Source organism: Stegastes partitus, unplaced genomic scaffold, assembly GCF_000690725.1.
Source record: "Stegastes partitus isolate 25-593 unplaced genomic scaffold, Stegastes_partitus-1.0.2 Scaffold122, whole genome shotgun sequence".
NCBI lineage: Eukaryota > Metazoa > Chordata > Actinopteri > Pomacentridae > Stegastes > Stegastes partitus.
Window position 1 is genome coordinate 165,944 of NW_007577853.1, and position 16,157 is coordinate 182,100.

General features: G+C 40.8%; 3 protein-coding genes and 1 long non-coding RNA gene across 4 annotated transcripts in view; all 4 read left to right on the top strand.

Moving 5' to 3' along the window:
• Positions 1-664: 664 nt before the first annotated feature.
• Positions 665-5,190, top strand: mettl9 (methyltransferase 9, His-X-His N1-histidine). Its single transcript, XM_008278380.1, has 5 exons — positions 665-911; positions 1,660-1,850; positions 1,919-2,128; positions 3,378-3,562; positions 3,666-5,190. Exons 1-5 carry the CDS (start codon positions 735-737, stop codon positions 3,893-3,895), a joined length of 993 nt encoding a protein of 330 aa, XP_008276602.1. The 5' UTR covers positions 665-734; the 3' UTR covers positions 3,896-5,190.
• A 1,078-nt stretch (positions 5,191-6,268) lies between these two features.
• On the top strand, positions 6,269-13,658 carry kdelr2b (KDEL endoplasmic reticulum protein retention receptor 2b). Its single transcript, XM_008278381.1, has 5 exons — positions 6,269-6,530; positions 8,440-8,540; positions 8,777-8,935; positions 9,525-9,777; positions 12,370-13,658. The coding sequence occupies exons 1-5, from the start codon at positions 6,440-6,442 to the stop codon at positions 12,402-12,404; spliced, it is 639 nt and encodes a 212-aa protein (XP_008276603.1). The 5' UTR covers positions 6,269-6,439; the 3' UTR covers positions 12,405-13,658.
• LOC103354827 (uncharacterized) lies at positions 10,161-10,944 on the top strand. Its single transcript, XR_520064.1, has 2 exons — positions 10,161-10,346; positions 10,569-10,944. It is a non-coding gene; the product is annotated as an uncharacterized LOC103354827 (long non-coding RNA).
• A 704-nt stretch (positions 13,659-14,362) lies between the features above and the next one.
• LOC103354838 (uncharacterized) overlaps positions 14,363-16,157 on the top strand; it is a 19,182-nt gene continuing 17,387 nt past the window's right edge. The window contains exon 1 of the mRNA XM_008278392.1: positions 14,363-14,758. Within this exon, the coding sequence (XP_008276614.1) occupies positions 14,716-14,758 (43 nt within the window). The 5' untranslated portion in view covers positions 14,363-14,715. The remainder of the gene's footprint in view (positions 14,759-16,157) is intronic.

Consider the following 16,157-nt stretch of genomic DNA (forward strand, 5'->3'; position numbering starts at 1 on the left):
CCGGCTGTCTGAATTGTGTTGTTGAGCATTTCATCAGCACATTGCATTTACAAGGTGGAACTGTTCAGTCATAGCGTTCCCCGCTTATTTCACATAATATATCTTCTAGCACATAAAGAAAACAGAACATGAGACGTGTTAAAAGGTAAAAGCTTGGCTAAAAGAGGATTCAAAATAAAAATCTATGTTTTGCTGTGTTTTTGTTACTTCATTTGGCATATTTAATTTGTCATTGCTTTTACAAAAAAATACTCACACACTCATTTAATTTTTCAGTACTGTGTCTTGTTCAAAATTCATGAAATGAAAAGGTATATCGGTCAAATTATTCCTACATTCGTAATAAAGTAAAAGGAAAGTTCCGGGGACACATTTAGAGGTTACTCGGGAAGTGCAGCCGATGCGGAAGTGTGTTTTTGTTGACACAATGGGCAGAGCCCCGCACAGCTGACAGAATACCTGGATATTTGGAACAAATAAGCAGACAGTTGTTTCACGGGATTAAGATGGAGAGTAAATAGCAGCTGGCTTTCTTAAATCACCGCACCCTGCTCAGGTTTGTGTGTTTGTTATCTTGGGAGCGAAGCCCCGGCGTGTTGGTTCACAATTGGCTGCCTGTAGCTTCTGTATCAACATCTAATATTAACCACATCTCTCTGGGCTCTCTGTCGGCCCCCTGTGCACGGAGGCAGCCGCTGTCTATCAGCTCTACTGCTCAGAGTCTGTTGTTCATTATGTGTCATCTACAGCTGAAGACATTGATTTTTGTAGCCTGGGTGTTTGGCTACGTCGCCTTTCTGCTGTCCGTCCGGAGGATGTGGACGGGGAAGTACGTCCGCAGTCCACTGGTCCGGTCGCTTTTTATGAACATGGTGACGGAAAGCGAAGCATCCGCTGCTGAGGCACAAGAGGTATGACATCTGAGTAACGCTATACAGGTTAGACTTTTAAAGGGGGAAAAAATCTGTAGGATTTGTCATGTGACTGTCTATATGAGGCAAGTACAAACGATATGGTGGTTTATTGAATGAAATGTGTGAAACAACAAACTTCTGCCTTCAATACAGTCTAATTGGAAAAAAATAATTGCCTAATGCTGACATGAATACACTGTGGTTGATTTATTTCTTTATTTTTTGCACTTCAGCACTGATTCTGATATTTATTTTGCTTTTTTGTTGTTTACTTATTTTTTTTGTTTGTTTAACAAGATTTAATTGGATCCATGAGTCCCATCAGTGAACCATGAATGGCATAAAATCATTAGTTTTACCTGGTGTGTCTTCATTTGTAGAGCTGTTGTCATTAGAACCTTCCAGTATCAAAGAAAGTGTTCTCCACTAATCATATAACACAGGCCCTGGGTACTTGCCACTGTGACAATGACAAGATTAAAAAAAAAAAAAAGTTTTGCGTAATTGTTGGTCATTTGTTTGGCATTTCTTCACCATGATTCCTTTTCATTTGCCAACAAATACATCACTACTAATATACTGTATCTGCCACCAGCTCATATTAGTCTATATATTGGTCTGACTAAGTTTAAAACAAGCTATGTTTTTAGGTTTAAGCCATGAGGACACAAGGTGTTGAAAAGGTCAAAACACAATCTGTTAAAGTTTGCAAATTTGTTCTTTTGTCTCCATTTTAATTGTGTAGTGGTACCGGTGCACCCCTGACCTGCTGGGAGACTCCCTGCAGCCTCTGTTTGTCCAGAGCCACCTGGACTCAGGCACCAAGGCTTTTCTCAAGAGGAGTGCAGAGAAGTCCAGCTGGCTGTTCACCCAGCTCTATCATTCTTTTGTATCAACGGTTCTCAGCCCTCTGGTGTCGCGTACCTCCATCAACGGGTGAGTGGTGCAGACTGATATCTTTTTCACTTGTAGTCGATCTTCCTCTGACTTGCTGCCCGTCTCAGGTTTCTGGGTCGGGGATCTATGTTTGTGTTTTCTGCGGACCAGTTCCAGCGACTGCTCCATATCGGCCCAGACTGGAAGGCTGAGAGACTCCTGGACCTCGGAGCTGGGGATGGGGGTGTCACAGAGGTGATGGGATCCCATTTCAGGGAGATCTATGCAACTGAGGTGTCATTGCCCATGAGGTGGCATCTCCAGAGGAGGAATTACAAGTGAGTAGGGTTGTTTGTTTCCCTCTGTTACTGTGACAATGAGCTAATAAGAACATGGTGCATTATTGTGAACAACAGTACTATGATGAGATTTAAATAAAAAATAGATGACATTGTGCACTATCATTTACAATCTGTGAAGACACACTTTGCATCATATACATGTTGCTCGCAAACATGTATATTGTACTGAGTATACAAAAAAATTAGATAAACGATGCTTTATGTCATTTTTTGTAACATTTTGATTCTAAAAGACAAATAGTGTAAGCAGTTAACTGAATGAAATGAATGAAGCATGTATACAGAAAAGCAGGGCTACCACAGAGGAGGCATTACCAACAACTACTAAAAATGTTGTGTTTGACAAGTAGGATTCAAACCATTTAACAGCAACAGTCTTGATGCCAATCAATTAAATGCTGAGCCTTGATCATCCATCCATCCATTATTTATACACAACTTAATCCTCACTAGGGTCATGGGGGGCTGGAGTCTATCCCAGCTGACTTTAGGGTGACGGCAGGGGACACCCTGGACAGGTCACCAGTCTATGACACAGAGAGACAACCAAGCACACTCACATTCACACCTACGGACAATTTCGAATCACCAATTAACCCCAACATGTTTTTGGGACTGTGTGGGAGGAAGCCGGAGAACCCGGAGAGAACCCATGCTGCACAGGGAGAACATACAAACTCCACACACAAAGATTCCAGGCATCCTAACTGGGATGCGAACCCAGCATCTTCTAGCTGTGAGGCAATGATGCTAGCCACCGAGCCACCGTGCAGCTTGAGCTGTGATCACTTCAAATAAAATTCCTGTGGGTAAAAGAAATCCATCATCTGTGGGTAAACGAAACTTTAATAAAGACAGTTTTAGTGCAGTGAGAGAAAAGGAAAGTTTTCAAAAATCAGCTGACTTTGAAAGCACTTGTTCTTAAACTTCTGACAGAATGTCATAGTCAAAGCATCAGTTCCTAAGAATTGGTTAGTGTTGATGTACTTGTTTTTTACCCAACCTTTGTTAGCAGCTGGTCTTTGTTATGATTTTGAATACTGTTTTTAAAAACTTTTTTTTTTTTTTTAATTTATGGCTGCCAAATTGTTTTTTTGTTGTTGTTGTTGCTTTTTATAACTTTTCCGAAAGCAAGTTATTCCCATCTGACAATGCTATCTTTGCTGACCTGAGTGATTAACTCCATTTGCCTGTCCTTCCCTCTGTGTGCACCTGTTGTGCTCAGATTGCTTGGTATAGATGAGTGGCAGCAGACAGGTTTCCAGTATGATGTGATCAGCTGTCTGAACCTGCTGGACCGCTGCGATGATCCTCTGCATCTCCTGCAGAACATCAGGCAAACGCTAGTTCCCAAGACAGGAAGACTCATCCTGGCTGCTGTGCTCCCCTTCCAGCCGTACGTGGAAGTCGGTGAGTTGGAAATCAGTGCTTCATATGCCAGCAGAACATTGATACATTACATTCTGTCATTTTTGATGCAATCTAAATCCTACCACTCTGTATATTTTCTCAGGAGGGAGATGGGAGCGTCCTAAAGAACACCTAAAAATTAAAGGAAAGACATGGGAGGAGCAAGTAACCAACCTGTCAAATGAGGTTTTCCGACGGGCAGGCTTTGACGTGGAAGCTGTAACCCGATTGCCATATCTTTGTGAGGGGGACATGTATAGTGATTATTATGTTCTCGACGATGCAGTTTTTGTTCTTAAGGCCTCAGATGACAGTGAACAGTCTGCTCATTGAATACTAAAAGCGAGGGAATTGAGGGAATGTTGGAGGCCCTTTTTTTCCCCCCTTATTTTACTGGATGGATAATTGTACAATTTTCATAAGCTTCATTCATAAAACACAGTATTTCTGAATTGTTTAGAAATGGTGAGTCAGGTGTGAAGCTCAGGTACTGTTGTTCCTATGTTTACCAGCCATCTTGTGTGACAGTGATACCTCGACATTTTTTAAGCAAAAAAAAAAAAAAAAGAACTGAAAGGCAGTGAGCCTGTACTGAAATGCCACTGAAGATCAGATCTTCTACCACATATCACCATGCTGTAGGTGTTTGTTCTGTAATGTCTGTTGTCTGTATTTACTGTTAGTATTTCATCATTCTGTGATAATAATGAGAAGAATTGTGGTTGGACCTTTGTTGAATTTCTGCTTTAATTTTTCAGGGTCTGATGCAGAGAACCAGTGCACGTTACTGCTAATACTTTTGTCATTAGCAATGTGAAAAATGAATGTGAGGCCTTCTTAAAGTGAGCCCACGTAACTTAGATTAAACAGAACTACTGTGACCACAAGTGACACTTACAGAATTTAAACCCACGTTAATTGGTTTTCGCCACTAGGGGGCAGCACAACAAGCTGGAAATATAATGCTGACATACTGCATTCTCAAGCTTTAACATTACTGTTTTAGACCAGCTAACAGTAACATATTTACAAAACCAATCTCCTAACTTTGTCCCTCTGCTGCTTTAGGTGAATACAGGTCACTGCTGCTGAAATTTAAGTTTGTGAGAGTAAAGTTAGGACTCAGAGGACTAAAAGGCTCCATTGAGCTTTCCCGTCGGTTCATCACTTGGACCGACCCCTTCCAAACTACATAGTCATTTGACCTGTTGTTAATTCAGAAAAATCCTCATTAGTGCAGCTTTAATGCTTACACATAAGTGTAGTCGTAGCACAAATAGAAAAACAATCCTTAAAGTCACCACACTGACTCACGTTAACCATACAGCAATATCTAATTTGCCTGCTATTCGCAAGCATAAGTTACTGGTCATCCCACACGTGCAGCAGTAGAACTGCTGAGCATGTTGAACTAAGGACAGGTGTGTTTTATCGGTTTGAATTCAACATTTTATTTGTAAGAGAAAGCTTGTGATATTTCTTCTTTTAAAAGTTACATGGTCTCACTTTAATCATTGCTGTGTGCTTTGGGTGATTGTGCACAATGGACTATTCATGTGCCACAAATGATGCAATATTTGTAAGAGTATTATATGGGCTCTGGAATAAAAAGTATACATTTTTGTGCATTTCTTGGCTCTCATTAACAACAGACTTTATTGCAGTGGTTCCCAGCCTTTTATGTCTCACGTACCCCCACAGAACTGTGAGATGGACTCAAAAGCCCTGACGTCAGCACCACCCCTCATGTTCAGATGTGTTCATTTCTTTCAGTTTAACTATTAATGTTTAATGTCAGTTTAGTCTGAGGTATTTATTCATTAAACTATAAATCTGAACATCTATCCCTTTAGGATTTGAGCTGTTTATCCATACTGTTGTTTAACAATTCCAGCTGCTAGCCATATCTTTAGTCAGGTATTTCAAACATTTATTGTCTTTTTCACAATTACGTTTTATTTGAATCATTTAGAAATTACTTTTGGCTGCTTATGTCTGGAGGCTGCAAGGTGACTCTGTGATTAGCACCATTGTCTCGCAGCAAGAAGGTCGCCAGTTTGCGTCCTGGTGAGGACACCTACGTGGAGTTTGCATGTTCTCCTCGTGTAGCGTGGGTTCTCTCCGGGTTCTCCGGCTTCCTCCCACAGTCCAAAAACATGTTGAGGTTAATTGGTGATTCTAAAATTGTCCATAGGCACGAATGTGAGTGTGCTTGGTTGTCTGTCCCTAAGTGTAGCCCTGTGATAGACTGGCAACCTGTCCAGGGTGTCCCCTGCCTTTGCCCTGAGTCAGCTGGGATAGACTCAACCAAAATCAGACTAAGTGATCTAATCTACTTTCAAAATATTTTCTTTTTTTATTATCAATTTTTTTTAAAGATTTCATCCAGTACGATTGCTGCAATCAGATCAGATCACTTAACAACTGAAGCCCTGGACTTCACTGTGTTACACGATATAGTGCATCTACACGTGTCATAGTAACACGTCAAATATATCAAACTTTTTTTTTTTTTTTTTTACTGCTGACCGGGATCTCCTGGTTCATTTCCTTGAGCCAAGAGCTCGGATATTTTCGGTGGCATTTGAAAGCAGCGTTCGACTAACATAATATATGCTGATTAAGAATCCCTGCCTGCTGATTGGCTGAGCCAACAACTGTTGCCAGGCTTCGATTGGATGCTGGTAGCTTGGACACGTCCCCGAGCCACGTCGCGCTTTACTCGCCATTTTGCCATCCTGTGAACCCAAAATCACTCTGTTCAACACTCACAGTGTCATTCCGCATCGTAAGGTCGTTAATTATTCGTTAGCGGAGAAGAACGGAGTCCTTTGTAGAGTCTGAAATCGGTTTGCTCTTCCTGGCGCTCCCCCAAACATGAACATTTTCAGGCTAACCGGCGATCTGTCCCACCTAGCAGCCATCATCATCCTGCTGCTAAAAATATGGAAAACCAGGTCCTGTGCCGGTGAGTAGTCAAATTCCTCAACTTAGAGATAAAAAGAACCTCTGTGTTGTACAAAATGTGTTTTCTCGTGTAAATGCAGAGTTTAACCAGGTGAAGAAGCTCACTGTGGAACTTCTTCTGTAGTTGGAGCTCATTAGCCAGTGGTCGGCTATCGTTAGCTAGCTGGCTAACGGTGTCCATACCACCGGTGTCATCAAATAATGACAGCCGCACCTGACTCTGACATTGGAAAGAAAATGGCTAACTGGGACATGAAACTTGTTAAATGCTGTTGTGGGTCAAAGGTAGCCTTCAGTAGCAGCTGTCTAGCTAGCTAGCCTTGACAGTGCATTGGGCCCCACACTAACGTTAGATAGGGGACCAGAGGGCCACAGCATTTGTTAGTTTAGAATGAAGGGCCTCGTAATTTTACTTGTTCAATGACACTAAGCTAGTTCCTCTCTGCCCACCTGCTATTTCTGTGTGTTACTCTACAGTAGCCTAGTCTGACCTCTCTGACGTGGCAGCAGAGAGTACTCTTACGTTATCAGATGCAAAGTCTGCCTGCACACTTTTGCATATGCTCAGCCGGACTGCAAGGGGAACGATACTTGTTGCATGCTGTGTTATCGTGATGAAGCTTTGTAGTGTTTCCTTGTTTTCCCAGGGATCAAAGGTTAAAGCCATAACACGGCAAGACAGCTCCACACCTGACTTGTATCATCGCTGCTGTTTGCAGGAAATTAAACTACACTGATAGCTCTAAGTGCAAATAAACTTTGTTTAAGGTCCAGTGGTCTGAATACTCATATACTTGCTGGTTGGTTATCTGTGCCCGAATTACTGATGTATCATAATGAACAGCACTAGGCTGTGCTTCACCAATGATAAAGTCCTGATCACTATTCATAGCCCCCTCCTAGTCAGACAGTGGGTGTGACTGATGGTTCATGTTGTCACTTGCCAACACACCAGATAGACAGAGAGGTTTGCTTCAAATGCAGGTGAGAATGAAGACTGTGGATGTGCTCTGAGCAGAAATTATTACACCAACAGTTGGTTATTAGAGGGCACAATTACAATGTAACTTTGTAAAACCACACCTTCCTAATGTAACGACATGCCAATGAAATACAATTAGAGCTACAACACATAATTGATTAGTTTTCAACTATTACATCTCTTGCCTACTATTTTGATAATCAAAGAAGTGTAGAATATTTTTAAAGAAAAAAATTAAGAATTTTCTGATTTGTGATTCCAGCTTCTTGAATAACTAACAGTTTTCCGGTTTCTTTCCTCAATGACGGCAAACTGAATATCTTTGGGCTGTGGACAAAACAAACATTTCAGGTCATCTTGATCTTTAGGAAACACTGATTGACATTTTTCACCAATTATCAAACAACTAAACAATTAGTAAAGAAAATAAAAGGCAGATCATTTAACAATGAAAATAACTTAGTTGTAGCTTTAAACACAATAACAAGAAAAAGCTTTCAAAGAAAAGGTTTAAGCTCCTGTATTTTAGGAATTTCTACTACACTGATCTTGACTTTGGTATTTCATTTAAATTGTCTGTTTGCAGACTGACTGCTAGGAGTGAATATTGAAAGGGTGAAACGTTTTGTTTCTCTTACTTGGAGGGAAGGGGATCAGGCCCATATTGTTAGATAGTAGTGGAAAACTGTGGAGGACTGTGTGAGATCTGTGGTTTACTGTGGGTGTCTGGCTTTTTACTTGTAAAATGTGATTCTTTGGAGTTGAACCACCACATATGTAATTTAGGGTTATTGCACTAATGTGAGATATAACTGTGTCTGTAAACATGAGCAAATTATAACAAACTGTTAGATTGTCCTCTGTATAAAGGTGCATTCTGTGAATTGTCCATTTAAATGTTTGCATGCTCTCTGCTGGCTTCTCACAGGTATTTCTGGAAAGAGTCAGGTCCTGTTTGCCTTGGTGTTCACCACTCGCTACCTGGACCTGCTCACGTCCTTCATATCGCTCTACAACACCACCATGAAGGTGAAACCCCAACATGTGCTTCTCATCCTTGCATCCTGTAGCAGTTTTCTTCCAAGCACTAAACATACAGTTTTGAGGCGTAACTAACCCAGCAAGCCGACACGCCTGTGTTTGCTAAAGGATAAGACTGAGCAGCAAAATGAAACTGGCTTACGTTTGTTGTCACTGTTGCACGATTAGAATCACATCATTCTAATAAGTACTGAGAACCTTAATGTTTTGTCTTTGTCCTTCAGATCATCTACATTGGATGTGCGTACGCCACCGTGTACCTGATCTACATGAAGTTTAAGGCCACTTATGATGGGAACCACGACACATTCAGAGTGGAGTTCCTGGTCGTACCTGTTGGCGGCCTGGCTTTCCTGGTTAACCACGATTTCTCTCCTCTGGAGGTCAGAAAATAATACAAAATAGTTGTCTATTATGCAAGTTTATCTAATACAAGTTAAGCTCTCCGACATGAGAGACAGGTGTCACAAGTCTGTAGAAACAACCATGACCACAGTACCACAAAAGGGAAGTTTCAGTTATACCTCTGTCACTGTTCTTGTGTCTGTTCTCTTTTTTTCTGTTTTTCTTTTTGTCTTTTTCTTTCTTTGTGCTTGTATGTGTACAAGTTTGACAAACTCATCATCTTCTCATGGTGAAGAAGCCCTAACTGAGTGTCAGCAGGCCAAGCTAATGCTATGCACAGACCATGTCCTACATCGTTCTCAATGTTTGCCATTTAATGTCTTCACAGTAATAAGCTGACATACACAGAAAAAGACCTCTAAGACTGAAACTAGAGCTTTGTCCAGTTTTAGTTGTCCAGTTTTTTCAAAGCCATCTTAACAGGTTGCTTACAATGGTTTTTCAGAGGATGATGATTGAACCTTCACTTGGTCTCTCAAACAACTTTGCAAATATATGAATTCAGTCATGTTTTGGTCACAATGCATGTCACTGCTGACACTCTGTCCTCTGTTCTCTGTGCCTCAGATTCTCTGGACCTTTTCTATCTACTTGGAGTCAGTGGCCATTTTGCCCCAGCTCTTTATGATCAGCAAGACAGGAGAGGCTGAAACCATCACCACCCACTACCTGTTCTTCCTGGGACTCTACAGAGCCCTCTACCTTATCAACTGGATATGGAGGTTCTACTTTGAGGGGTTCTTTGACATGATTGCCATCGTTGCTGGAGTGGTGCAGACCATCCTCTACTGCGATTTCTTCTATTTGTATGTAACAAAAGGTGAGTGCTGCTGCTTTTTCCATTTGATTTTTATACAGCACTTGAAACTGTCTTTTTTTTTTCTTTATAAAAAAAAAAAATCTGTCACTTTACACATGCGAACGACAACCCATGCTTTAACAGTTTTGAGTTCAGTAATACCAGCTTTTACTGCAGGTGCCCTGGATCACCTCAGATAGTTGAACCGTGATTAATCCGTTTCAGACCTGCACATTGATAGTTGCGGACACCAGTGATGTGTAATTGTTGTTAGTGTATTACTTTCTAGTCTGCTTGGAGTCCACTTGGGGTGGTCCGTTCCAACATACACAGAAGGAAATAGCATGGATGTAGTTGCAGTAACACAATTTGTAGTTGTTGTGCTTTATATATATATAATTTTCTTGTTATTAAGTTTTTTCTTTTTCACAACCAAACATACACACTCCATATGAAACCAAGAGGATGATTTAGCATTCTGTAAATAAAACAAAACACAGAACAAAGATAGTGGGAGAGCATCATATCATACAACCAGTTTATACATTTACCTACATAAGTGTCCATATAGACTTTGTGGGTGTATGGATGCTAAATATATATTCTAAATAATATATTTTCAGTCTAAAGTAATACTGCACTCCATACTAAATAAACCAGCATACCTCGCACTACAATTATCATCTGAGGAGATATGACATAGGTGAGGTAAGGGTGTGACTCTAGCTCTTCAGGTTATCTCGGTAAAAGGGCACCGTATTTGAACATAAGCCTCTTCCCTCCCTATCAGTTTATAACTTAGTCTTTCATAGGAGGAGATTTTAGCCATTTCATCGAACCATTCCTTTACTGGGACTTCTCCTGTGGTTTTCCAGTGCCTCAGCACTGTCCTGCAGCCAATGAGGAGTGCTATCCTGAACCATGAAATTTGGTGGGCATTCAGCCGACACTCCTTCGGTATTATGCCCAATATGCAGTGCATAGGTCCCAGAACCAATGCAGAGGACGTGATTTTGCTAATAAAGGAAACAATCTTAGACGATAGCACATCTATCCTAGGGCACAAGTACAACATGTGTAAGAGAGTGCCCCAGGTTGTATCGCATCGCCAGCATAGGTCAGAGTTTCTAAGTCCCAGTCTTGCCATTTTAGTTGGAGTCCAATAAATCCTATTTATTATTTTGTAAATAATCAGACATGTCTGAATTTCCCTTGAGACCTTCCAGTAACACAATTTGTGACTTTTATCAATTGATGTGACCTTCACTGCAGTAAATGTGGAGGCTGTTACTGTCTTCATTATGGACAGTTTAGTATTATGCCTGTAGTCGGACAGCAGAAAGACTTTATTAGAGGACAGAAACAGACACAACAGAAGCATTATAGCTGGGATTTAAAAGTGAACTAAGAGTATTCTGTGTAGATTTGTTTCTAGTTGACTGAGTTTACACAAGTTTGTCCTCTCATCACTTTGGGTTTCCACATCCGGTGGTGACATGTTTGGCTTGGTGGTGTTGTTTTTTGTTTGTTTGTTTGTTTGTTTTTTCAAATCCAGTAACTTCCTTTATTTAATGTAGTCTAAAAGTTTTCTAAGATATCAAAATTATGTTGGTTTGTATGAAATGATGCACAGCACTTTAGATTATATGCATATTTCCATTGCAGCTGTTGACATAAACAGAATTTGAAAATTTGTAAAGTTAAGTTTCTATGAGGTTCCCAAAAGATCACGGAGAGATTTTTTTTTTTGTGAATTGTAACTGCATTACCTCACAATAACTTTTGCATTCTCTCTTGACTCAAAGAAAATCTAAGCTGTATTAGGATACAGTATTATGTAGTTGTTGGGACCTCAGAGATGATCGGTGCACCACGAGCTGTGGCAACTAAAGCACCTGTCGTGGTATTGAAGCACTGCAGGTTCTCATAGTAGTAACATCAGACACATCCATAGCTCCGTAGATTGAATCACAAATGCAACTGAAGTCCGAGCAGTTCCCACATCCATGTCACATTTCTGCATGTTTGCGTTCTGCCTCTTCCACAGGTGTCTGATAAATTGCTCACACCTTAGAGGGGTGCGAGTGAGCATTTTCTTGTTATTAAGGGTCACTAGCATAAAATGTTGTGTCTCAGCACATTAAACCAGACCTACCTGCAGAACTGCATGACATTCAATAAGGCTGAGTGAGAGGATATGCTTTTTTGCTGACATGCAGAGGTGTAGTGGTGTGTAGACCCCCCTCCATGCAAGAGGTTTTATTCTATACTGACTTACGAACAGCCACAAGTCTTTGATTTAGTTTGTGCAGAACAAAGACTTTTGTTTCCTGACTTTAACCTTTTAAGAGAGCATCCAGGCAACAGAAGTAACCTGGTAAAACTGCACTAAATTGGGCAACAACAGGGAGTGAGGGGTTTTGGGTTGAAGCCACAGTGTACCAATGCACCAAGACTCATCTGGTGAAATCTTCCTGTAAGGATTTAAATACTGAGCAGTTTCACAGTAAGCCACCTGCAGGTCCATCAGTCTGTTTTGTTGCGGTGATGAATGCTGCCTGTCTATGCGACAGTCTGCTGTGTTTAATATCCGTGTTTCTTGTCTCGTTTCAGTACTGAAAGGAAAGAAGCTGAGTCTGCCTGCTTAAGTGCCAAAGAGAAGTGTTTTGGCAGACTCAAAGCAGGGGATCGGAGGGGAAGAGGAGCGGCAGCAGACAGCTCTGACAGCCCCCCACTCCCAACCTCCACCTCCGCTCCCTCCTCTTCCCCTCCCGTCAGCGTAAGATGCCTGAGACAGAGAGCGAGCAGGAGCCGAATCGGAACACCTGCAGAGGCCGGTCTACGGCTTTGGGATTTCTGTTTGATGCATCTTGCCTTAACTTTTTTTATTACTCTGTATAAAGGAAGAAAAAAGCGAGAAGGGTTTTCTACATAAAAATGTGTACTCTGAAGATTTGACACATTGGTGAATAAGACCTGAAGATGTAAAATTGCCTATAATTTGGCATTGTATGATACTGAAGCGGACTTCTTGTGGTGGGATATTATTGAGCGTTTGTAATAGTATTTGCAATCAAAATAAATGTGCATTGTTTTTCCTGAATCAATTTGGGGAGGAATTTGTTGAATCCTCATGAAGCTGGTGGGCAAACCGCTCATGTTTTGCTCTTCTATTTTGACCAGTATGCATTCCCATTTGAAAAGACTATCTCTTCAAGTTTTCCATGCCCTGTGGTAGAACATAAGTCTAATATAGGTGCCATAATTTAATTTTTTATTTTTTTTGAAGCAGCTCTGTAACTCTTGAGTTCTATTTTTGTTCAAATGCCATCGGAATTGATGAGTATGGGTTGCCTCAGTGTATTTTACTTAACAATAATAAACAAAATGCTTATTAGATATAAAGAGAATTAAAGCGAAGGGTTTAAAGGAAGCCAGTTAACTCTCCTCACTGTAAATGGCTTTCTTCATATAAATACAGCAGTCATTACCCAATAAGTATCACCTGTAATTACACATCACCGCCCAACCCGTTCATTTCAGATGGCTCCTTTTTAAGTGTTTGAGATGCATAAACACACTGGTAATGTGCTGTATGTAAAGTCTCACGACAGATTTTTTTTCTTTAGGTGCAGATGTATTTATTTTTTATCTTCTTGCTGGTTTCCAATAAACAGAGTCCATAGAATTGTCTACCTGTTGTGCATAATTTTAACTCTTAAAAAGGATTTTCCCTGTTTGACTTGGAGAGGAGTCTCACTATACTACAAACGTTGCATCACTTTCAAGACATATCCGCTTCTGTTTTGCTTTTCATGCTCATCATTTCAAGTTTCCCTTTTTCATGTCTCACCAGAGCTCTTGCATGACGTTGCCACCACAAATAAAAACTTTATGGGAAACTTTTGTCTCATTGCTGTGGTTCCAATGAAGTTAAAGGTGCACTCTTATGACACTGTCAGACTCAGGATGGACAGGCTTCTCAAACCCTTTTGCCAGCACTACTAAGAATGTAACCTGACTGCTATAAAGGTCTAGTGAGCCCACTTTACAGATTCTACAAAATGATATGTAGAACCTGTATGAAACTCCCCATGGAGGAAATTAATACTGCTGTGAAAATGGAATCTTGAGCAATCCTTTAATGTTAAATGATAGCATTGATGACAACTGAGTTTGTATTGTGTGAGCACGAATATGCTGCTTGACACACTCATTAAAATCGACATTAAACCAGCAGAAGCTGGATGGAGGTGTGTTCTAACTATAATATAGTACAGTTTGAAATGCATAATCTATAAAGCAAAAAGTCAAAATATTCCAGTATATTGACAGCTGACAAATGTTTGTACAAACTGCTCATATTGTCCAAGTTTGGAACATCAAAGTGGTCAATATTAAATGAACAGAACTAGTCATTAAAAAGAAAAAAAATGACTATATTTTGTTTTTTTTCTTTATTTTGAGATCATACAGACATTTGATATAAAACAGGACCAACCAAAACTGGCTTCTTCTTTTCACACTGTTTTACAGAGATGCATATTTCATACACGTCCGACCATAAATATTGTCTTACACATGCTTGTCAAAGGTTCCGCCCTTCAAGTGCTTCCTCTTTCACCATTAGACTCAGTTCAAATACGGTACAATCGTCTTAATTAGCTGTCAGTATTAAATGCAGTTCAATAGCTGAAGAAAGTTTTCGGGGCAGGACTGCACTCCATTTGGACAGACCTGACCTAGGAACCGCTGACTCGGACAATCCGGAACAAAAACATCGTCGGACGAATCTTCGGGTTCCAGTCAAAATTTGCAATGGGGAGCTAAACTTAGACTTAGCATGTCTGACTCTCACAAAAACAAGAAATGAAGGAAAAGGAAACAACGTTCTAAGATTGAATTTACATATTGTACTCACGCATCGTAACTGTCAGCTAAGAGCCGCGGATATACAAGATGGAAGACGATATCTCGGAGGGAAACTGTAACTACTCATCAGGTAAGTTGACGTTACCGCCGTCTCAAACACTGACGTTCACAGCTAGCCAAGTTAGCCGAATAACTGTTCAACACTCATTCTGCGGTTCTGCACTATCAGCTAATGTTTCTCATAAATCTTACATGATTTTGAAGTATATTTAGCGTGTAAATGAGCCGATATTACCTCAGTTTTCCCAGGCAGGAAGGAGTATTGTGTGTGTGTAAGAGCTAAAGTTGAATACATTAAAGCTTATGACGTTGAAGCAACAGTGTGCAGCATCACTGAAAAGAGCCAAAATGGCAGTACTGAAAGGAGTCACATTTTTGTTTCCGCACTGAATAAAATTGGAGTGGCTGCTTCTACTCAGCCACATAATAGGGCATGGGGTCTTGATGGAAACCAAATTGCACAATGCAAAGTATGCAGAGGCTAGAGTAGAGACTGAGTAATAGTTAGTACCCACCACCTGAGAGGTACCCATTCTCTATTAGGAACACCATATCAGTACTGGGTCGGGCCTCTCTTTGCTCTCAGCCTCAGTTCTTGGTGTCATGGAATCCACAATGTTGAAAAGCTTCATCTGAGATGTCTGCACCATGTTGACATGATTTGTTATATAATTTCTCCAGATTTTTTTAGCTGCATATCCATGCTGCTAGTCTTCAGTTTACCATGCCCAAAAGGTATCCCCTTGGATTCAGATCAGCAAACGAGGGAGGTCACCGAAGTCCCTTGAAGTCACTGTCATGTTTATGAAATCAGTTTGACTTTATCCAGCTGGAATCGGCAATTAGAAGATGGTAAATTATGGCCATCAAAGGATGCGTATGGTCAGCCACAACCCCTAGCCAGACCTTTGCATTTAAACCATTTTTCTGATTATGTGTCCCAAATTGTGCAAAGAAAGCATTCCCCACACAATCACACCACCAGCAGCAGCCTGAACTGTTGATGCAAGCCAGATTGGGTCTGTGGATTCATGCTTTTGATACCAAATTCTGACTCTACCATATGCAGCCTCAGCAGAAATATATCATTTTACCAGGCCATATGTTTTCATCTTCAGTGGAACCTTACACGTCCTTTTATGGCTGACAAAGTGTAACCATAGATTGTACGTAAAACATGGATTCAGGCTCAGTGTCTGAAAAGTGAAGCCAACATGGAAGTACCTTGTACCTGCATTCTTTCCAGTAGCCAACAGGAGGTGACTCCATCCATTATCTATACACCGCTTAATCCTCACTAGGGTCGCGGGGGGGCTGGCGAAGGGCGAAGACAGGGGACACCCTGGACAGGTCGCCAGTCTATCACAGGGCTACACTTAGAGACAGACAACCAAGCACACTCACTTTCACACCTATGGACAATTTAGAATCACCAATTAACCTCAACATGTTTTTGGACTGTGTGGGAG

What these genes read in the sequence shown, in the direction of transcription:
- mettl9 (XM_008278380.1), top strand. Translation starts at nt 735, where the DNA reads ATGTGTCATCTACAGCTGAAGACATTGATTTTTGTAGCCTGGGTGTTT. An exon ending in TCGCGTACCTCCATCAACGG is followed by an intron (nt 1,851 to 1,918) that starts GTGAGTGGTGCA and finishes TGCCCGTCTCAG; the next exon opens with GTTTCTGGGTCGGGGATCTA. An exon ending in CCAGCCGTACGTGGAAGTCG is followed by an intron (nt 3,563 to 3,665) that starts GTGAGTTGGAAA and finishes ATATTTTCTCAG; the next exon opens with GAGGGAGATGGGAGCGTCCT.
- kdelr2b (XM_008278381.1), top strand. Translation starts at nt 6,440, where the DNA reads ATGAACATTTTCAGGCTAACCGGCGATCTGTCCCACCTAGCAGCCATC. An exon ending in GAAAACCAGGTCCTGTGCCG is followed by an intron (nt 6,531 to 8,439) that starts GTGAGTAGTCAA and finishes GGCTTCTCACAG; the next exon opens with GTATTTCTGGAAAGAGTCAG. An exon ending in TCTACAACACCACCATGAAG is followed by an intron (nt 8,541 to 8,776) that starts GTGAAACCCCAA and finishes TTTGTCCTTCAG; the next exon opens with ATCATCTACATTGGATGTGC.